Genomic DNA, 14,888 nt, shown 5'->3' on the forward strand with positions numbered 1-14,888 from the left:
AGGAGGGCCTGAGAGAGGCCCTAGGAGTATCAAAGCTGAGAGAAGATAAAGCTGAGGCTTATTTTGTCTTAGGCCAGGTCTGTACCAGAAAAGGTTTGCTGGTATAGATATACTGGCAAACCCTCCTAGTGCAGATGCAGCTTATTCCAGCAGAAAAGTGCTTTTTCTGATACAGTTGATACCTGTTCCCCAGCAAAAGCACTTTTATGGTGGTATGACTGTGTCTATCCTAGGCTTTCTACCAGTATAGAAATATGAAAAAAAATCATACTCCTAACTAACATTGCTATACTGTCAAAAGTTGCTAATGTAGACCTGGCCTGAAAGGCCAATAAAGCCAAATCCCAGGAAGGAAGTGAGTTTGGTTTCTAACCCAGAGTCCATGTCTTGTTGAAAACTAGGGAATGACATGGGCCATTAGGAATCCTTCAGAAACCAAAATTATTACTTTTCTTATGCTCACAGGTTAATGTACCTAGAGAAAACAAACGTCCCTTTTTGCACCCTCTCATTGATATCCTAGTTGGTGGAAAATGCTTCCTTTTAAGATCTGTGATCCTATCTAGATAATCCATTTTCATCTTAAGCACTGCGTTATTCACTCCTCTTGCATCTTTCCTGACATTCATTTGATAAGAAAATAATATTTTATGTACAGACTCCCACCACCCAAGCATAAACTGTCCCATGACTAGATGCAGTTCCTTGAATAAATTGTTTGATGCATGCACCAGTGCTGAAGGTATCATTTGAGCTCTGTAGACCTCACTGTTCAAAGTAATTGTTTTTCAGAGGCTCTTTGACAAGAGTTAAACAACTACTGTGACTGAATTTCCAAGTCTTGGTGCTCAGCGTGGGAGTTACTCAGTTACCAGTGATGTCATTACTACCTCTGTTTGTTCTTGATTTGCTGTATAGAAAAGGGAACTTTTGAAGGGATTCTAGGTAGCGATTTGTATTGAGCTGCTAGTTCCAGTTATAGACTCATAGAACTGGAAGGGACCTCAAAAGGTCATCTAGTCCAGTCCCCTGCACTCATGGCAGGACTAAGTATTATCTAGACCATCCCTGACAAGTGTTTGTCCAACCTGTCTTAAAAATCCCCAATGATGATGATTCCACAGCCACCCTAGGCAATTTATTCCAGTGCTTAACCATTCTGTCAGGAAGTTTTTCCTAATCTCCAACGTAAACAGCCCTTGCTGCAATTTAAGCCCATTGCTTCTTGTCCTATCCTCAGAGGTTAAGAACAACAATTTTTCTCCCTCTCCTTGTAACAACATTTTATGTACTTGAAAATTGTCATCATGTCCCCCCTCAATCTTCTCTTTACCAGACTAAACAAACCCAATTTTTTCAATCTTTCCTCATAGGTCATGTTTTCTAGACCTTTAATCATTTATGTTGCTCTTCTCCGGACTTTGTCCAAATTTCCTGAAATGTGGTGCCCAGAACTGGGCACGATACTCCAGTTGAGGCCTAATCAGTGCGGAGTAGAGCGGAAGAATTACTTCTCGTGTCTTGCTTACAGTACTCCTGCTAATACATCCCAGAATGATGTTTGCTTTTTTTGCAACAGCGTTACACTGTTGACTCATATTTAGCTTGTGATCCACTATGACCCCCACATCCCTTTCCACAGTACTCCTTCCTAGGCAGTCATTTCCTATTATGTATGTGTACAACTGATTGTTTCTTCCTAAGTGGAGTACTTTGCATTTGTCCTTATTGAATTTCATCCTATTTACTTCAGACCATTTCTTCAGTTTGTCCAGATCATTTTGAATTTTTAATCCTATCCTCCAAAGCACTTGCAACCCCTCCCAGCTTGGTATCATCTGCAAACTTTATGCTTTATGTACTCTATGTGCTATTATCTAAATCATTGATGAAGATATTGACCAGAACAGTTATGATGGAGTAAAAATGGAGCTTTATTTCAGGCTTATCACAGTGGGTCCAATTTCTGCCGCCCTAACCCCCACTAAGAAGGACCTTACTCTGAGTAGTTCTGTTGGTTTCTACTCACTGCAATGATGGTACAATCAGTCTTAATGCTAGTGTTCTTCATGCATGACTTCATATAAGAACTTGGACTACCACACATCTCACCAAAAGTGCAACTTGCTAAGTAATTACTACTTGTATTGCTGGAAACAATCTGTAAACTGTCTAAATCAGATGTGAAGTTTCTTGTCTTTCTCTTTCCCTTCTCCTTCTCTCTCTCTCCCCCCCCCCATCCCCATAAAAAATCATTATGAAACTTTCAGTTTATTTCCACGCCCTATACTGTGTTCACTTCAGGATTTGCTCTTCACTTCTGGAATTTTTACACACATCTGCATTTCTCACAGCATTACCGATGAGGGTAGGGGCAGTTGTGTGGGGTTCTGTTTTTGTTTCGGGGGGGCGGGGGAGGAGTTTATTTTAGTTGTTTTAAAATAATCTTGCATTTACCCAGACACAGCTGAAATGGGTACATTTTTATAGATCAGGAAAAAAACTGCAGTGAAACATATTTACTATTTGTGTCTAACTTAAATTCTTCCCTTTTGTGTCTAGGTACTCCAGAATTTATGGCCCCAGAAATGTATGAAGAACACTATGATGAATCAGTTGACGTATATGCTTTTGGAATGTGCATGTTGGAAATGGCTACCTCAGAATACCCCTACTCAGAATGCCAGAATGCTGCTCAGATTTACCGGAAAGTAACCTGTGTAAGTGAGCTTTAATAGGTGTACTTACATTTTTATTCAGTTCAGTTTTTTGTTTTTTTTAGCATGGGTCTTTATAATCTGAAACCAGTTGAAGTACTTTCTTAACCTCTTAAACAACATGCTGTTTTGGACTCTGAATTGGGATGTATGTTGTGGTGGGATACTAGTAGGGTAGAAATTACATGTCTCCTTTCTCCTCTTCCGGGAGGTAGAAGATGCAGGTTCATTTGGAATGTCTAAAATTCCACAGTTGCATTACTGCCATCTGGCATTTGGTTTTACTATAGCTGCATAAGGCGAATTTTAATAATCTCTCTGTGCTCCTTGGTGATTTTATTATTGATTTTTATCTACAGCAGTCAAAGTAGATGGGAGTGGGGAACACTGTTCTTTTTGTAAATGGGGCTGCCCAGTTCAGCTGGGCTTCCCACAATTCAGAATTGTTTCACGCATGTTATAGTGGAAGAAAAAGGATAATTCCTACATTGCAGCCTCTAGATACTCGTAATGTTCCTACATTGTGGCAAAGGATATAATCTGGTTCAGACCTCTGGCAATAGAGCCTCCTGCCTTATAGCTTCCTCTGTCACAGCTCATCTGTGTAACAAGTTATCTGAAGGTCACTTGAGAGGAAGGAGTCCATGATTAATAGTGTTATAACTGCATTTGGGAACTCTGTAGGGTCTATGAGTCTCCAAGTACACAACTGGGGAATGGCTCCAATGTATCTACAGGATGGAGGCTAGGTTGGAGGAGAAGGTGGTCTGAAAGGGAACCAGGAGTGATCGCTTATACCACTGTATATGATCCTGTGCTGGTGATCAAATCCCAAGTGTCCTGGTCTACGTGAGTTGATCTGGAAACTACCTAGGAAAGCTCTGTGGCTTTAATGGAGACCTAAAGATCAGTGGAAAATCACAACCTTCATGGACACTGAAGTTGCCACTCTACCAGTTTTTTATGCGGGGATGTTACCATTAGGTGAAACCACTAACACAATACTTTCTTCAGATTGTTGTTTGCACTGTTGGTTATAGCTGTGGTTGTCCCAGGATATTAGAGAGACAAGGTGGGTGAGGTGATATCTTTTATTGAACCAACTTCTGTTGGGGGAAGAGAGAAGCTTTCGAGGACACAGAGTTCTTCTGGAGAGCTCTGTGTAGACTCCAAAGCTTGTCTCTTTCACCAACAGAAATTGGTCCAATAAAAGATACCAGCTCATCCACTGTGACTTTTTTCACAGTGGAACACTTCAAATGCACTGGCACATGAAACACCCCAGGCCTTTCTAGCCAGTTTAGTCCCCCTGGGAAATGATGAGGTGGGTTCTGTTGTCTCCCTGAGACGGGTAGTTCACCTGGGTATAAGGAAGTGTTATACAGACAAAACTGCACAGGATCATTTCAGGGGACAAGACAAGATGTCACGTTTATTATAATACAATTTGATTTAAGACCACTAACTAATCTCTCTCTCTCTCACACACTCACACTCACACACACACGTTCTGCAGCTGCTAGATAGTTACCAGTCCTGAATGTACCGTGGCTTGTGGTGGCTAACTGGCCAGGAAAGCCGGGCACAAGGAAGAGCTGGGTCTCTGTTGGGCATGCACCGATGCCCTTCCATGTTGGCAGCAGAACGTTACCCTCCAAAGTCTTCCATCTCACCCATCCTTTTTGTAGGCTTTAGTTTGAATCCGGAGTCTATAGGTCTTGCTGCCTCTGGGTTCGGTGTGATTGATCACCCGTCAACTGCAGCCATGACTTTCAGCCTAGGACCTGGCTTTGATGTTTCTTCAATTGTACTATTGTTCTTTTCTTTTGAGGGTGGACTCTTCTTGCTTTGTCAGGGCTGTTGTCTGCGTCTTCAGCCGTTGGTGTTTACACTTTATTTCATCAGGACAGGCTGGGACTGGAGGTTGATTCCATCATCCATCCATACATACCTCATTCTCACATCTAAACTACACTAATCAGATTACAGCAGGGTTTTGCAAAAATGAAGTGAGCATTTTAAATGGAGTTTGGGACAAGTTAAAATGGAGTTTGGGTTACAACATGGACAAGTGTAAGGAATGGCAAACAGTGAACAGAAGTTACAATGTTGAAGCAGTGCAAATTTCAGTGATTTAAGCAGCAATTGGATTGAAAGTGAAACTCAATTAGCCAGTTATTGGGGTACCTGGTTTTATGAATGAATGTAGTTTCACTTTACTTATGAAGTTACATTAATAAAGTGAACAATTAAAAACCATTTCATTGATCAGTTCTACAGAAGGTGGGAGTGGCTGTGCACACCTCTTCTCAAGGACCTAGAATGGAGCTGGGAGGAAAAAGCAGCTACACCTAGAGAAGGCTCAAGCTGAGCTATGGATAATGTTGCTTTTATTTCTAAAGCCAAACCCAAGCAAGGTGTTGAGTGTCTAACGCTACATGGTATACAGACTGAGCAGATTGCTCACGCCTTCCTAAAGCAAGGTCCCAAAAGCACAGTAGTCTCTCTCTCCATTTTCCTCTGATGAGAGAAGAATCCTGCCAGTCAGAGCTGCCCCAGTATGACGTAGGTTTCAGTACAATTCCATGAATGTGATGGTCACAGCCAGTGAAGCTGGAGACTGAAACGGCATATCCGGAGATGCCATCTAATAACCGTATTGCTCCACTTTCCTCAATCCCTGCCAGAGCAGAGGAGGCCTTCATCTGGTACCCAGCTACGCACCCTTGCGTGGTAAAGCTGTAGTGCTTGTATGGGCCTTTATAATTTCATCTCATATAGCCCAGTAACATAGAGCACCAGTCCCTAACTATTCCCTTGCCATTGCTGTCAGACTGGCAGGCAGAGAACCAGGCACTCCTGCTAGACGGCCTTGTTTTTATAGACCTATTTCTGCTCAGTTCGGCTTGATGATAAGCACAGGAACAGTATGGATGAGCCAGAATTCCCTGGTTGAAAAGTTGGCGTTGGTGTCACCGAAAGCAAAGTGACGTTGGAGCTGTCTGTGGAATCCGTGGCAATATGCTGACAGTATGAGACCACCACTGAATAGTGAAGTAGTTCTTACTCACTCCTATGTAAATAGTAACCCAGATTGCAAGTTGCCATTTGTAACTAAGCAAAGTGGGATCTCAGCTACTTGGACTCCCGGCCCAAAGTAGCTTAGAAACACCTTTTCCCTTGCAAAGGGCTGCATCCCATCCTCTGCTCTGCAGGAGGACTATAATGGAGCCGCTTTGCGGTGCAAGCAGCAGGACAAAATCTCTAGCTAATGTTCTAATGGCAGAAGCAGGACCGGCACATTGGAGGACCAAACAGTATGGGGTATGTGCAGCCACACAGTCATCTAGCCTTTCAGCTACTGTCTGGTCGTCTTAGCACGGTCCTTAGCTGGCGGTGCATATTATCCCTTTCCAAAGAAGCAAAGTGCATCTGGTAGCTCACTGAAGCTGCTTGCCCGAAGTCCTAATGCTGGGAGTCCCTTGTACCTCAAACACAGCTAGCTTGGGAAGAACTTCCAGAAGGATTAGCAAGGACTAGGTGCAGCCGGCATGATGTGATGGCCTATATGTACTTCTCTGCACTGCTGGAAGCGATAGTAGCCACTGAGGGAGTGTGGATGTATCCAAATTCTCTAGCTGATAAAATGGACACCAGTATCACCATGAGGAAGGGATTAGCTAACTGCTTGGGGAGGGAAAGAAATGCCTTTCCAAACCCTGGAGGCTGTGTGCAAACTGTCAGTCCCAGAGAGAGGAGCAAGGAGCTGGTCCTCCTAACGTAAGGATATTAGAGAGAGAAGTATGGGCCTTAGGAAAGGCTCTTGTTCCCACCCAGGCGAATCTTGCTTTCAGCCTGGATTTCCCCAGGAGAATAGCTGCTTCTGCAGCCCAGGGCGCTACCACAAAGAGCAACACATTGGCTGATCTTTGTGAGTAACCAGACAGGAGTGCATTTTGTTCTCTAGACAGGATGTTACTCCAGTAAGACTGGGGTTTGCTCTGGGAGGGAGGCAGGCAGCGGAACCCTGAGATTCCACCCCCCCCCCCATGAGGTCTTTACAGATGGGTTTGACAACCTGAGCAGAAAAAGTTAATTATTTAAAGATTCACCTCATCAAAAAAATCCATAACAACAAACTTTGTTGATTATACAGGCTTTCCGCAGTTAGTGCAGCTGGCATTTTCATTTGTCTCATTAGATCAAAGTAGCTAAGAATATGGAGAGAAATGAAGAGGCCAAATTCTCAATTTTGCTCCTTACAGGGGCCTCACTAGGGCAGAATATGTCCATAAACTTCTCAAATAAAGAATAAATGATGTAAATGTGGTTTGTTCATGAACACTACTAAATATTCAACTTAGAACTGACATGGCTTCAACAACACTGCATACAGATATTTACATGAAACATTGGTTTGCAGGGCAGGGACCACCTTTTGTATTCTGTGTTTGTACAGTACACAGTCAGGTCCTGGTCTCTGACTAGGGCTCCTAAGCACTATGCTAATACAAATAAATAATAGGAAAAACAATGCACCAGAAATATAACTGCATTCCTGTGTCTTTTAAATTGGAAGAGTGTCATTAATGATCTAGCCTTAGTGTAACACAGTGCATAGGAGAGTAACACATTGATTACACTGTTTTTAATTCCTTATTCATATTTCTCTCCTCCTCATCCAGATGTTAAACTCTAACAGCAAAACAATATGTTGAGCTCTTCTCTGTTACGAGAGTGTAAGATGCTGCTGAAATAACATATTTTATTGTTGCTCATAGTGATAGGAACTGTTGGCATGCAAAACTGTTAAATTATTTTCTGAAACTTTCCTCTTTTCACTTTTTTGGTGTTAGAGGATTATGCAGCCATAGATTACTATGTTGTTGCAATTAAGGCCCTTTCCCCTATCTAAGCTTCTTCACCCAGTTGACCCATGGTGCAATTCCATTTTCTTTAGTCATCCACTGTTTGTCCTTTATGTGCAGAGATGTGAGCATGTTGTCCAGAGTAATATCGCACTGATTCCTTGAGTTTTCTCTTTCCTAGGTTTTTACAGAGTAGGTTGAAGATTCTTTGTGAGATTAGACTGCTACTAGCTCATGCTCCTCAACCTTAGCATCTGAGTTAATCTAGAGAATAAAATGGCACACTTCATTTATAACTTTTTTTTTCCACCCAAGGACTCTCATGATGACTTTTTTTTAGGCTTCTAGCCACAACCCAAAGAACAACAGAAAGACTAGAAACATGTCTGTGATCCTGTCTGTAGTGACCAAGTTAAGGTCTCAGATTTTGCACTGGGGATCCAAAGCCTCAGTATGCTGGTAATCAGAGTGCTGAGTATAAACAAGGTGGGGAAAGTAGTAAAGTAATTCTGGACTTGGTTCAGTTTAATGCTGCACGATGCAAAAAGAAATAAGGGTGAAAATAAAAAACACACATTATTGCAGTGAACATTAAAATGATTTTTTTGGGGTCAGCGTATTTCCGATGACCTTAGTTCTGATGCTGTAATCTCATTTTTCATGCGTAGCTTGTTGTGTTTTTCCCCTAGTCAGATTTTCTTTGTGTTTAATCATTCTGCCAAGTAATTTTGATGTAGACAGTGAAGCATATTTTGGAATAAAATATCTGACTTGCTGCTCTTCCCTTGCAGGTCCAATCCAAATATTTGTTTTACTGGTGCACTGCAGAATTCACAGCAGACAAACTTCAGTTCTTGAATCCATTGGGATTTAATAGATGCCTTATTGGCTTTAGGGGCAGGAGCCTAAAGATCACAAACCCTATAATTCTAAAACATCGCTCTGTGGAGTCACTTTGTTCACATCCTTTCCCTTTTGAGAGTCTTAATGGGTTTAATGTTTTTCCTGTATTTTGCATTTGGCTTATACAAACGGAAGTAACCCATCTTTTGCAAGAGACTGCTGAAACAGACAAGCCGTGTTATAATTCTCATTGGTCTGTTCATGTATATCAGAGACCTTCTTAGATCTGCAGGTTAGCAGAATTGTCACCTGTTGTGCTTTGAAACAGAGATGAGTTTGAGATTGCATAGGTTCTCGCTACTTAAAATCCTGGGATGAAATTTGGCCTGACTGGGAATTTTGCCATTCTCTTCAATGGGGGCCATGATTTCACCCCCATAGTCTTGACGTTTCATCTCTTCTGCATGAAGAGAGTATTTCCTGTTGCAGGAACTCTGTAACTCCACGCAATTCACTCTGCTGGAAAAGTGGGATTTTAGTGCGCCAGCACCATATTCCCTACCTGTTTTTTATTTTGGGGGGCCAAGCAAAATAAAGTGCAGGCTTCAGTTGGCCCTGGATATGATTCTCAGACAGTACCCAACATATGGGCAAATCATTTTTTTTTTCTCAGTATTGAAATGAAAGCACCTCTTTCTGTTGGGAGACCAAGCAAGTTACCTTGTGCATATAGCCTTTGCTTGCAACATGTAATGTGCCAACATGAGACGACTATAGTACAGAACATACCCTCTATATTAGGATATCACTTAAATTGCTCTGCAGAGTGAAAGGGGTTTTTTTGGTTTTTGTTCCAAAACTCTGAATTATGCCACCACTAACCCACAGTAAACAAAATACCAAAAGCAGCCATCTAAACCAAGGAAAAGATTGTAGAAAAGGTACAGACTTTCAGGCTAATATGGTTTAGGTTTAATTTGTCTGGCATCAGTTGTACATTTCTTAAAGCAGACTGTTATTGTTTCAATAGAGTGATTCCTTCCCCTGGTGTAAAAATTGTTGTATCTCTTTTTCGAGACAAGAAGCCATTTTTAGCTCTCTTAGAGTCTGGCTTAGTGATTCAATCTTTTAATGCCCGAAATGTGCGTGGCTGTGCAGGCTCAAAGACCTTTCACTGGACTCCAGTGAATTTTCTTCTTCAAATCTGACCTGTGTTTGAAGAATATGAGGAGGCTCTTTAAAAGTTTCTCATTTTTCTTGTGTGTAGTCCTAAGGCCCTGTGAAGTTTAGCAGCTGAGAACATCGTTTAGGAAATATCCCTGTCCAAGAGGTAAAAAAAAACTAACTCTTTCTTTCAGAGGTGGAGGAGCTGGGTCTGCTTTTGTCGACAAAGGCAGCTGTTCAGGGTTTGTGCTGCTGTCTATACTGGGGAGTTCTCTGGTTAGTATACTTTAAAAGTTGCTACAATGTTTCCTTGAGAAGACGCAGAAAAGACAGATGGCTTTTGTACAGTGATGAATGAGATGGACCTTTTGATGTCCAATAAGAACATGAACAGCAGTGTTTCAAGTGACCTCTATAGTAAAAGAAGCAAAAATAGGAGCAGAACTAGATGTGAGGAGGCTTTATATTTAACATTAATTATATGTAGCCCTGTTATGAAATGTGATTGGCTGATTACTTACTTCCCCAAATGCCTTCTCTTTTGTAGACCGACAGAAACTCCATTGATCTGGTCCAAAAAAAAAAAAAACTCAAAGAATGTTAAACATGGATGTAAACTATAGGTTCTTTCCACAATCTTTGTCTAAATATTTTGTTACATAAAAATTTAACTCGTAAGAGGGAAAAACAAGGCACACTTCAGCCTAGGAAAAGAACATGAAAATGGGTACATAGGGTACATAAGATTTGCACCTCATTTAAGCAACAATCTCTTAATTTTAATAACAGAGCCATTAGCAGAGATCTGGACTCAAAAAAACCTACAGGTTTGATTGTAACTGTATCCTAGAAGACATGTTCTGGGGGGAAAGTTTGTTTTGTTTTTTTTAAAGTTTTTCGCTAATAGAATAATAGTATTCAAACAAAACAAAAAAATATTAGGAAGATTACTGCTTTTTTTAAAACTGCATCAGGCATTGGCCTGTGCTGCAATCCCTGCATGTGATAAGACCTGTTTAATTATGTCAAATTATTTAAATTTAACAATTTTAAAAAGCTTCACAGATGCGCCGAGTGCACCCTAATAACCATCAAACTTCACCACCACCCACTAACGGTAAATACTAATAAACAAATAAACTCTGCCAGCCATCAGCATTAAATAATGAAATGGAGAGAATTTTCCACAGCCAGCCAGTACATGAAGAAGCAGCCCCTTATTTCTGTTTTTCCCCACCCACACCTTCTCCAGTCCTATCCAGGAGCATCCCCTCATCCTTTTCCCAACCCCCCTGCAAAGTTAATGGCTTTTGCAAAGTGCCAAAAACAATTAAGTTAAATTATTTTGGACCAAAGAGAATTAGTGATTCTCAGTCCACCAACACATAACCTCTTGCGTAGGCATGGGAGGGTCTATTAGTGTCTCCACTGTGGAGCTTCTCACCAGTGTGGGAGTTTGAGAATATTTCCCTATTAAGGAGATGTAAGCAAAAGTGAAGTTTAGGTAAGGGCTGGCTGTCAGGGAAAGAACCACTAGAGCACACCCCAGCTACTGCGTTCAAGTCCTTACTTTAATTTAATTTTTTTTTTCAGCATGGGAAAATGGTCTTAGGTTTTTTTATATTTGCTAATCAAAAAGTCTTCAGTGAGACCATTTACAGCAATTTCCCTGTCTTGGAAGCCCACCTGCTTGCTGACAGGTTGTGGTTTCATCAATGTACTGTAGTTTTAATCAGTATCCAAACTTCTTTTTGAGATGCTGCACTTGTGGAAGAGATTCCAGGTCAGGTTCTACCTAAATGACAATGACATGAAAACCCAGCATCTACTGGCTGTTTTTTCCTGCTCCAAGTGTATGTTAGTGTGAGCTTTTGCATAAATCGCAGCACTAAGGCAGCATTCATTTGCTTGTAAATGGGTAATGCTCTTATGTGGAAAAGGGATTGCTTTTTAAAACAGTTGGAGACACATCTTGACTGGTTGCTAACCTGGCATTGACCTATTACTCGTTTACTTATTTATTGCTATTGCAGTAGTGCCTAGGAGCCCCAGGCATGGACCAGGACCCCCTTCTGCTAGGTATTGTAAAAACAGACTCTGCCCAAAAGAGCTTACAAACAAGAGATGACAGGTATAAACAGACAGGAGTAGAAAGAAACAATGAGACAGCACTGACTGTTCTGTGAGCAGTCTGATGGGCAGTGATCTCATCTTGCCAGCTGCCTATCCAGTGTCAAGATTGTTGTAGGCATCATGACGAAGGAGAGATTTGCAGTAGGACAACGAGGTGGCTTTGCAGATGTGTCTGGGGATCTCCTCCCATGCACGAGGGGCACTAACATGTTCTAGCATTTGGAAAGTTGCTGCTGCCTTTTTAAAATGCTGGTTCGAAAGCAGTATTGAATTAAATCAGTCACAGAGCTGCTCCTCGTTATTTGTTTTGTCATATACTCCGGGTCTAGCCCAGCAGATGTTTGCAGGGGGGTGGGCATGACTCCAAAGAACTTTGAGAGTAATTTAGCAGCCTCGGGAGCCACTCTTTTGCCTTTAACACAGTTGTAAGGTCAAAACTCTCAATTGGTCAACTGGGGCCTTCTGTCAAAGGAGACTTTCCTTAAAGCAGCAGATTTATTCTCTAGGTGACTAGCTCTGTCCTGCTCTGTCCAAATGCAAGACAAATTGCATAAATGTAAAAAGCTTATGCGTTCAGGAAAACCAGACTAAAATGAGAGGTGCTGTGATGTGGTTTACATTTCCTACGTGTTTAGTTCATGTCAAGATGCTTGTGAGATAATCTGGGACTATAAAAAGAAACAGGAATATTCTTGTGGAAGCACAACCACTGGATATGTAAGTCTCAACTGTCTGTTTCTTTTCATTTAATTGATATGTGCACATGAGTTCTCCAAAAAGCATTAAGCTGTAATGTTATGATTTTGATGACCCGTTCTTTCTGACCAGTATAAGCAGGATGGAAATTGCTAATGGCCTTTAGCGAACTACAGTAGCTGAAAATGTGGAAAGGTCTGTGTCACATTGCTTTCCACTATGAAATTGCAATGAAAAGATTTATCTAAACACAAGTTCCCTTACTAAGATCACAAGTCTTAGGAGCTACTGCAGAGGGTCGCCCAGAACTTGGAGTTGCAGGCCAAGGAGACGGTTGAGCAGGGGGACCCCATGGTGGACATTTTGAGCCCCAAAGGTCCATCTAGAATAGCGCTCCCGCTCATTAAGACCATCCAATCAAATTATAAGACTATATGGCAGACCCCAGCCTCCAGCACTCCAATGACCAACGGTGCGGAACGCAAATACTTTGCCCTGTCAAAGGCCTAAGAATTCTTGTTCTGCCACCCAAGTCCATGCTCCCGGGTGGTCTCGGCGGTGAACGAAAGGGAACGCCATGGACAACAGGCCCCGGCCCTTGAGGCCAAGGAGGCAAAATGCCTGGACCTTTTTGGCAGAAAGGTGAACTCGTCAGGGGGCCTTCAGTTGAGGATTGCTAACCAGCAGGCCATCCTCAACAGGCATAAGTTTAACTCCTGGGTGGCGGTGGGGAAGTTTAAGGACAGCCTCCCACAAAATTCCCAACAGGAGTTTTCGGCCCTGGTGGACGAGGGCAAGGCAGAAGCTAAGGCCTCTCTCCAGGCCTCCCTGGATTCAGCAGGTGCGGCGGCCAGAACAATCGCATCGGGGGTGGTCAGGAGGCGCTCAGCGTGGCTTTAGGCCTGCCGCCTAAAGTCTAGAATACACTTCAGGGCCTGCCCTTGGAAGGGTCCAGGCTCTTTTTGGACCAGACAGACGCGAGGCTGCATAGCCTCAAGGACTCGAGGGCTACACTTAAGTTGCTGGGTATGCACACCCCGGTAACGCAGAGGAAGCCCTTTAAGCCACAGCCTCCCCCTCAGCACCAGTACCAGCCTCGTCATAGGCATGAGCCTTACCGTAGGCGAGGCAGGGATAATAGGCGATGGCGCAACAACAATAATAACAATAATGCGCCAGGCGAGAACCAAAGTCAGCACAAATCCCAGCCAGGCACCAAGCCAGGCTTTTGAAGGTGCGCTCGGGGACAGCGTACCAGACCAGTCACCGAATCCGTCCCTTTGTTTCTGGAACCGCCTGTCCCATTTCTCCCGTGCGTGGTCCAGCATTACGTCGGACCGTTGGGTCTTACGCACAGTGCGGAACGGGTACTCGCTGCAGTTCTCTTCTCTCCCTCCCACCCCCCTTCCCCGTCCCTCTTCAGGGACCCCTTTCATGAGCATTTCCTAGAGAAGGAGGTTTGCTCGCTGCTAGAGGTGGGGGCGGTAGAGGCGGTGCCGCATGGCCTAAAGGGGAAAGGTTTCTACTCCCAGTACTTCCTCATACCTGAGGCCAAAGGGGGGCCTTCATCCCATTTTAGACCTGCGAGGGCTCAACAAGTTCCTGGTCAAGGCCTGGTTCTGCATGGTCTCTCTGGGCACCATCATCCCTTTCCTGGATCCGGGGGGCTGGTACACTGCCATCGACATGAAGGATGCGTACTTTCATATTGCCATCCACCCAGCACGTCGGCGGTCCCTGCGCTTTACCGTGGGCCAAGAACATTACCAGTTTGCGGTTCTCCCATTCGGTCTAGCCACAGCCCCACGGGTGTTCACGAAATCCATGGTGGTGGTGGCGGCCTTCTTACGGAGGCAGAGCATCCAGGGTTACCCGTACCTCGACAACTGGCTCCTGGCGGGCCAATCCGAAGTGGAAGTGCGGGGCAACATGGAGGTGGCCCTGAGATTGTTCCGCGAGCTGGGGCTCCTGGTCAACGTCCCCAAGTCCACTCTCGTACCCACGCAGAGAGTGGAATTCATAAGGGCGGTCCTGGACGCGGTGCAGGCCAGGGCAAGCCTTCCAGTATCCCGATTCCGAGCTATCCAGCGAGCGATGGCCTCCCTGCGCCAGTTTCCAACAACAACGGCCAGGTGCTGCCTGCGGCTGCTGGGCCGCATGGCAGCATGCACGCATGTGGTCAGGCATGCCAGACTGAGGCTTAGGACTCTGCAGGCGTGGCTCGCTCGGGTGTACCGCCCAGGCAGGGATCCCCGGGACTTGACAGCCCCAAGAGACGTGCTGGACTTCCTGCTGTGGTGGCAGTCCCAGCCTGTGGTTTGGAAAGGCATCCCCTTTGCCGCCTCACAACCGGACCTGACGCTGGTGACAGATGCATCAGACCGCGGATGGGGGGCTCACCTGGGGGACCTCAGGTCTTGTGGTCCGGAGCAGAGCGGTCGCTCCATATCAATGTGAAGGAGCTCAG

At 43.9% G+C, this 14,888-nt stretch overlaps 1 protein-coding gene across 10 annotated transcripts in view; it reads left to right on the top strand.

The window, feature by feature from the left end:
- WNK2 (WNK lysine deficient protein kinase 2) overlaps window positions 1–14,888 on the top strand; it is a 172,952-nt gene that overhangs the window by 61,060 nt on the left and 97,004 nt on the right. For all 10 annotated transcript variants that reach the window (XM_074957804.1, XM_074957799.1, XM_074957801.1 and 7 more), the window contains exon 4: window positions 2,563–2,720. In XM_074957804.1, the coding sequence (XP_074813905.1) occupies window positions 2,563–2,720 (158 nt within the window). The remainder of the gene's footprint in view (window positions 1–2,562; window positions 2,721–14,888) is intronic.

The sequence above is a fragment of the Natator depressus genome, chromosome 7, assembly GCF_965152275.1.
Source record: "Natator depressus isolate rNatDep1 chromosome 7, rNatDep2.hap1, whole genome shotgun sequence".
In the NCBI taxonomy this organism is placed as follows: domain Eukaryota; kingdom Metazoa; phylum Chordata; order Testudines; family Cheloniidae; genus Natator; species Natator depressus.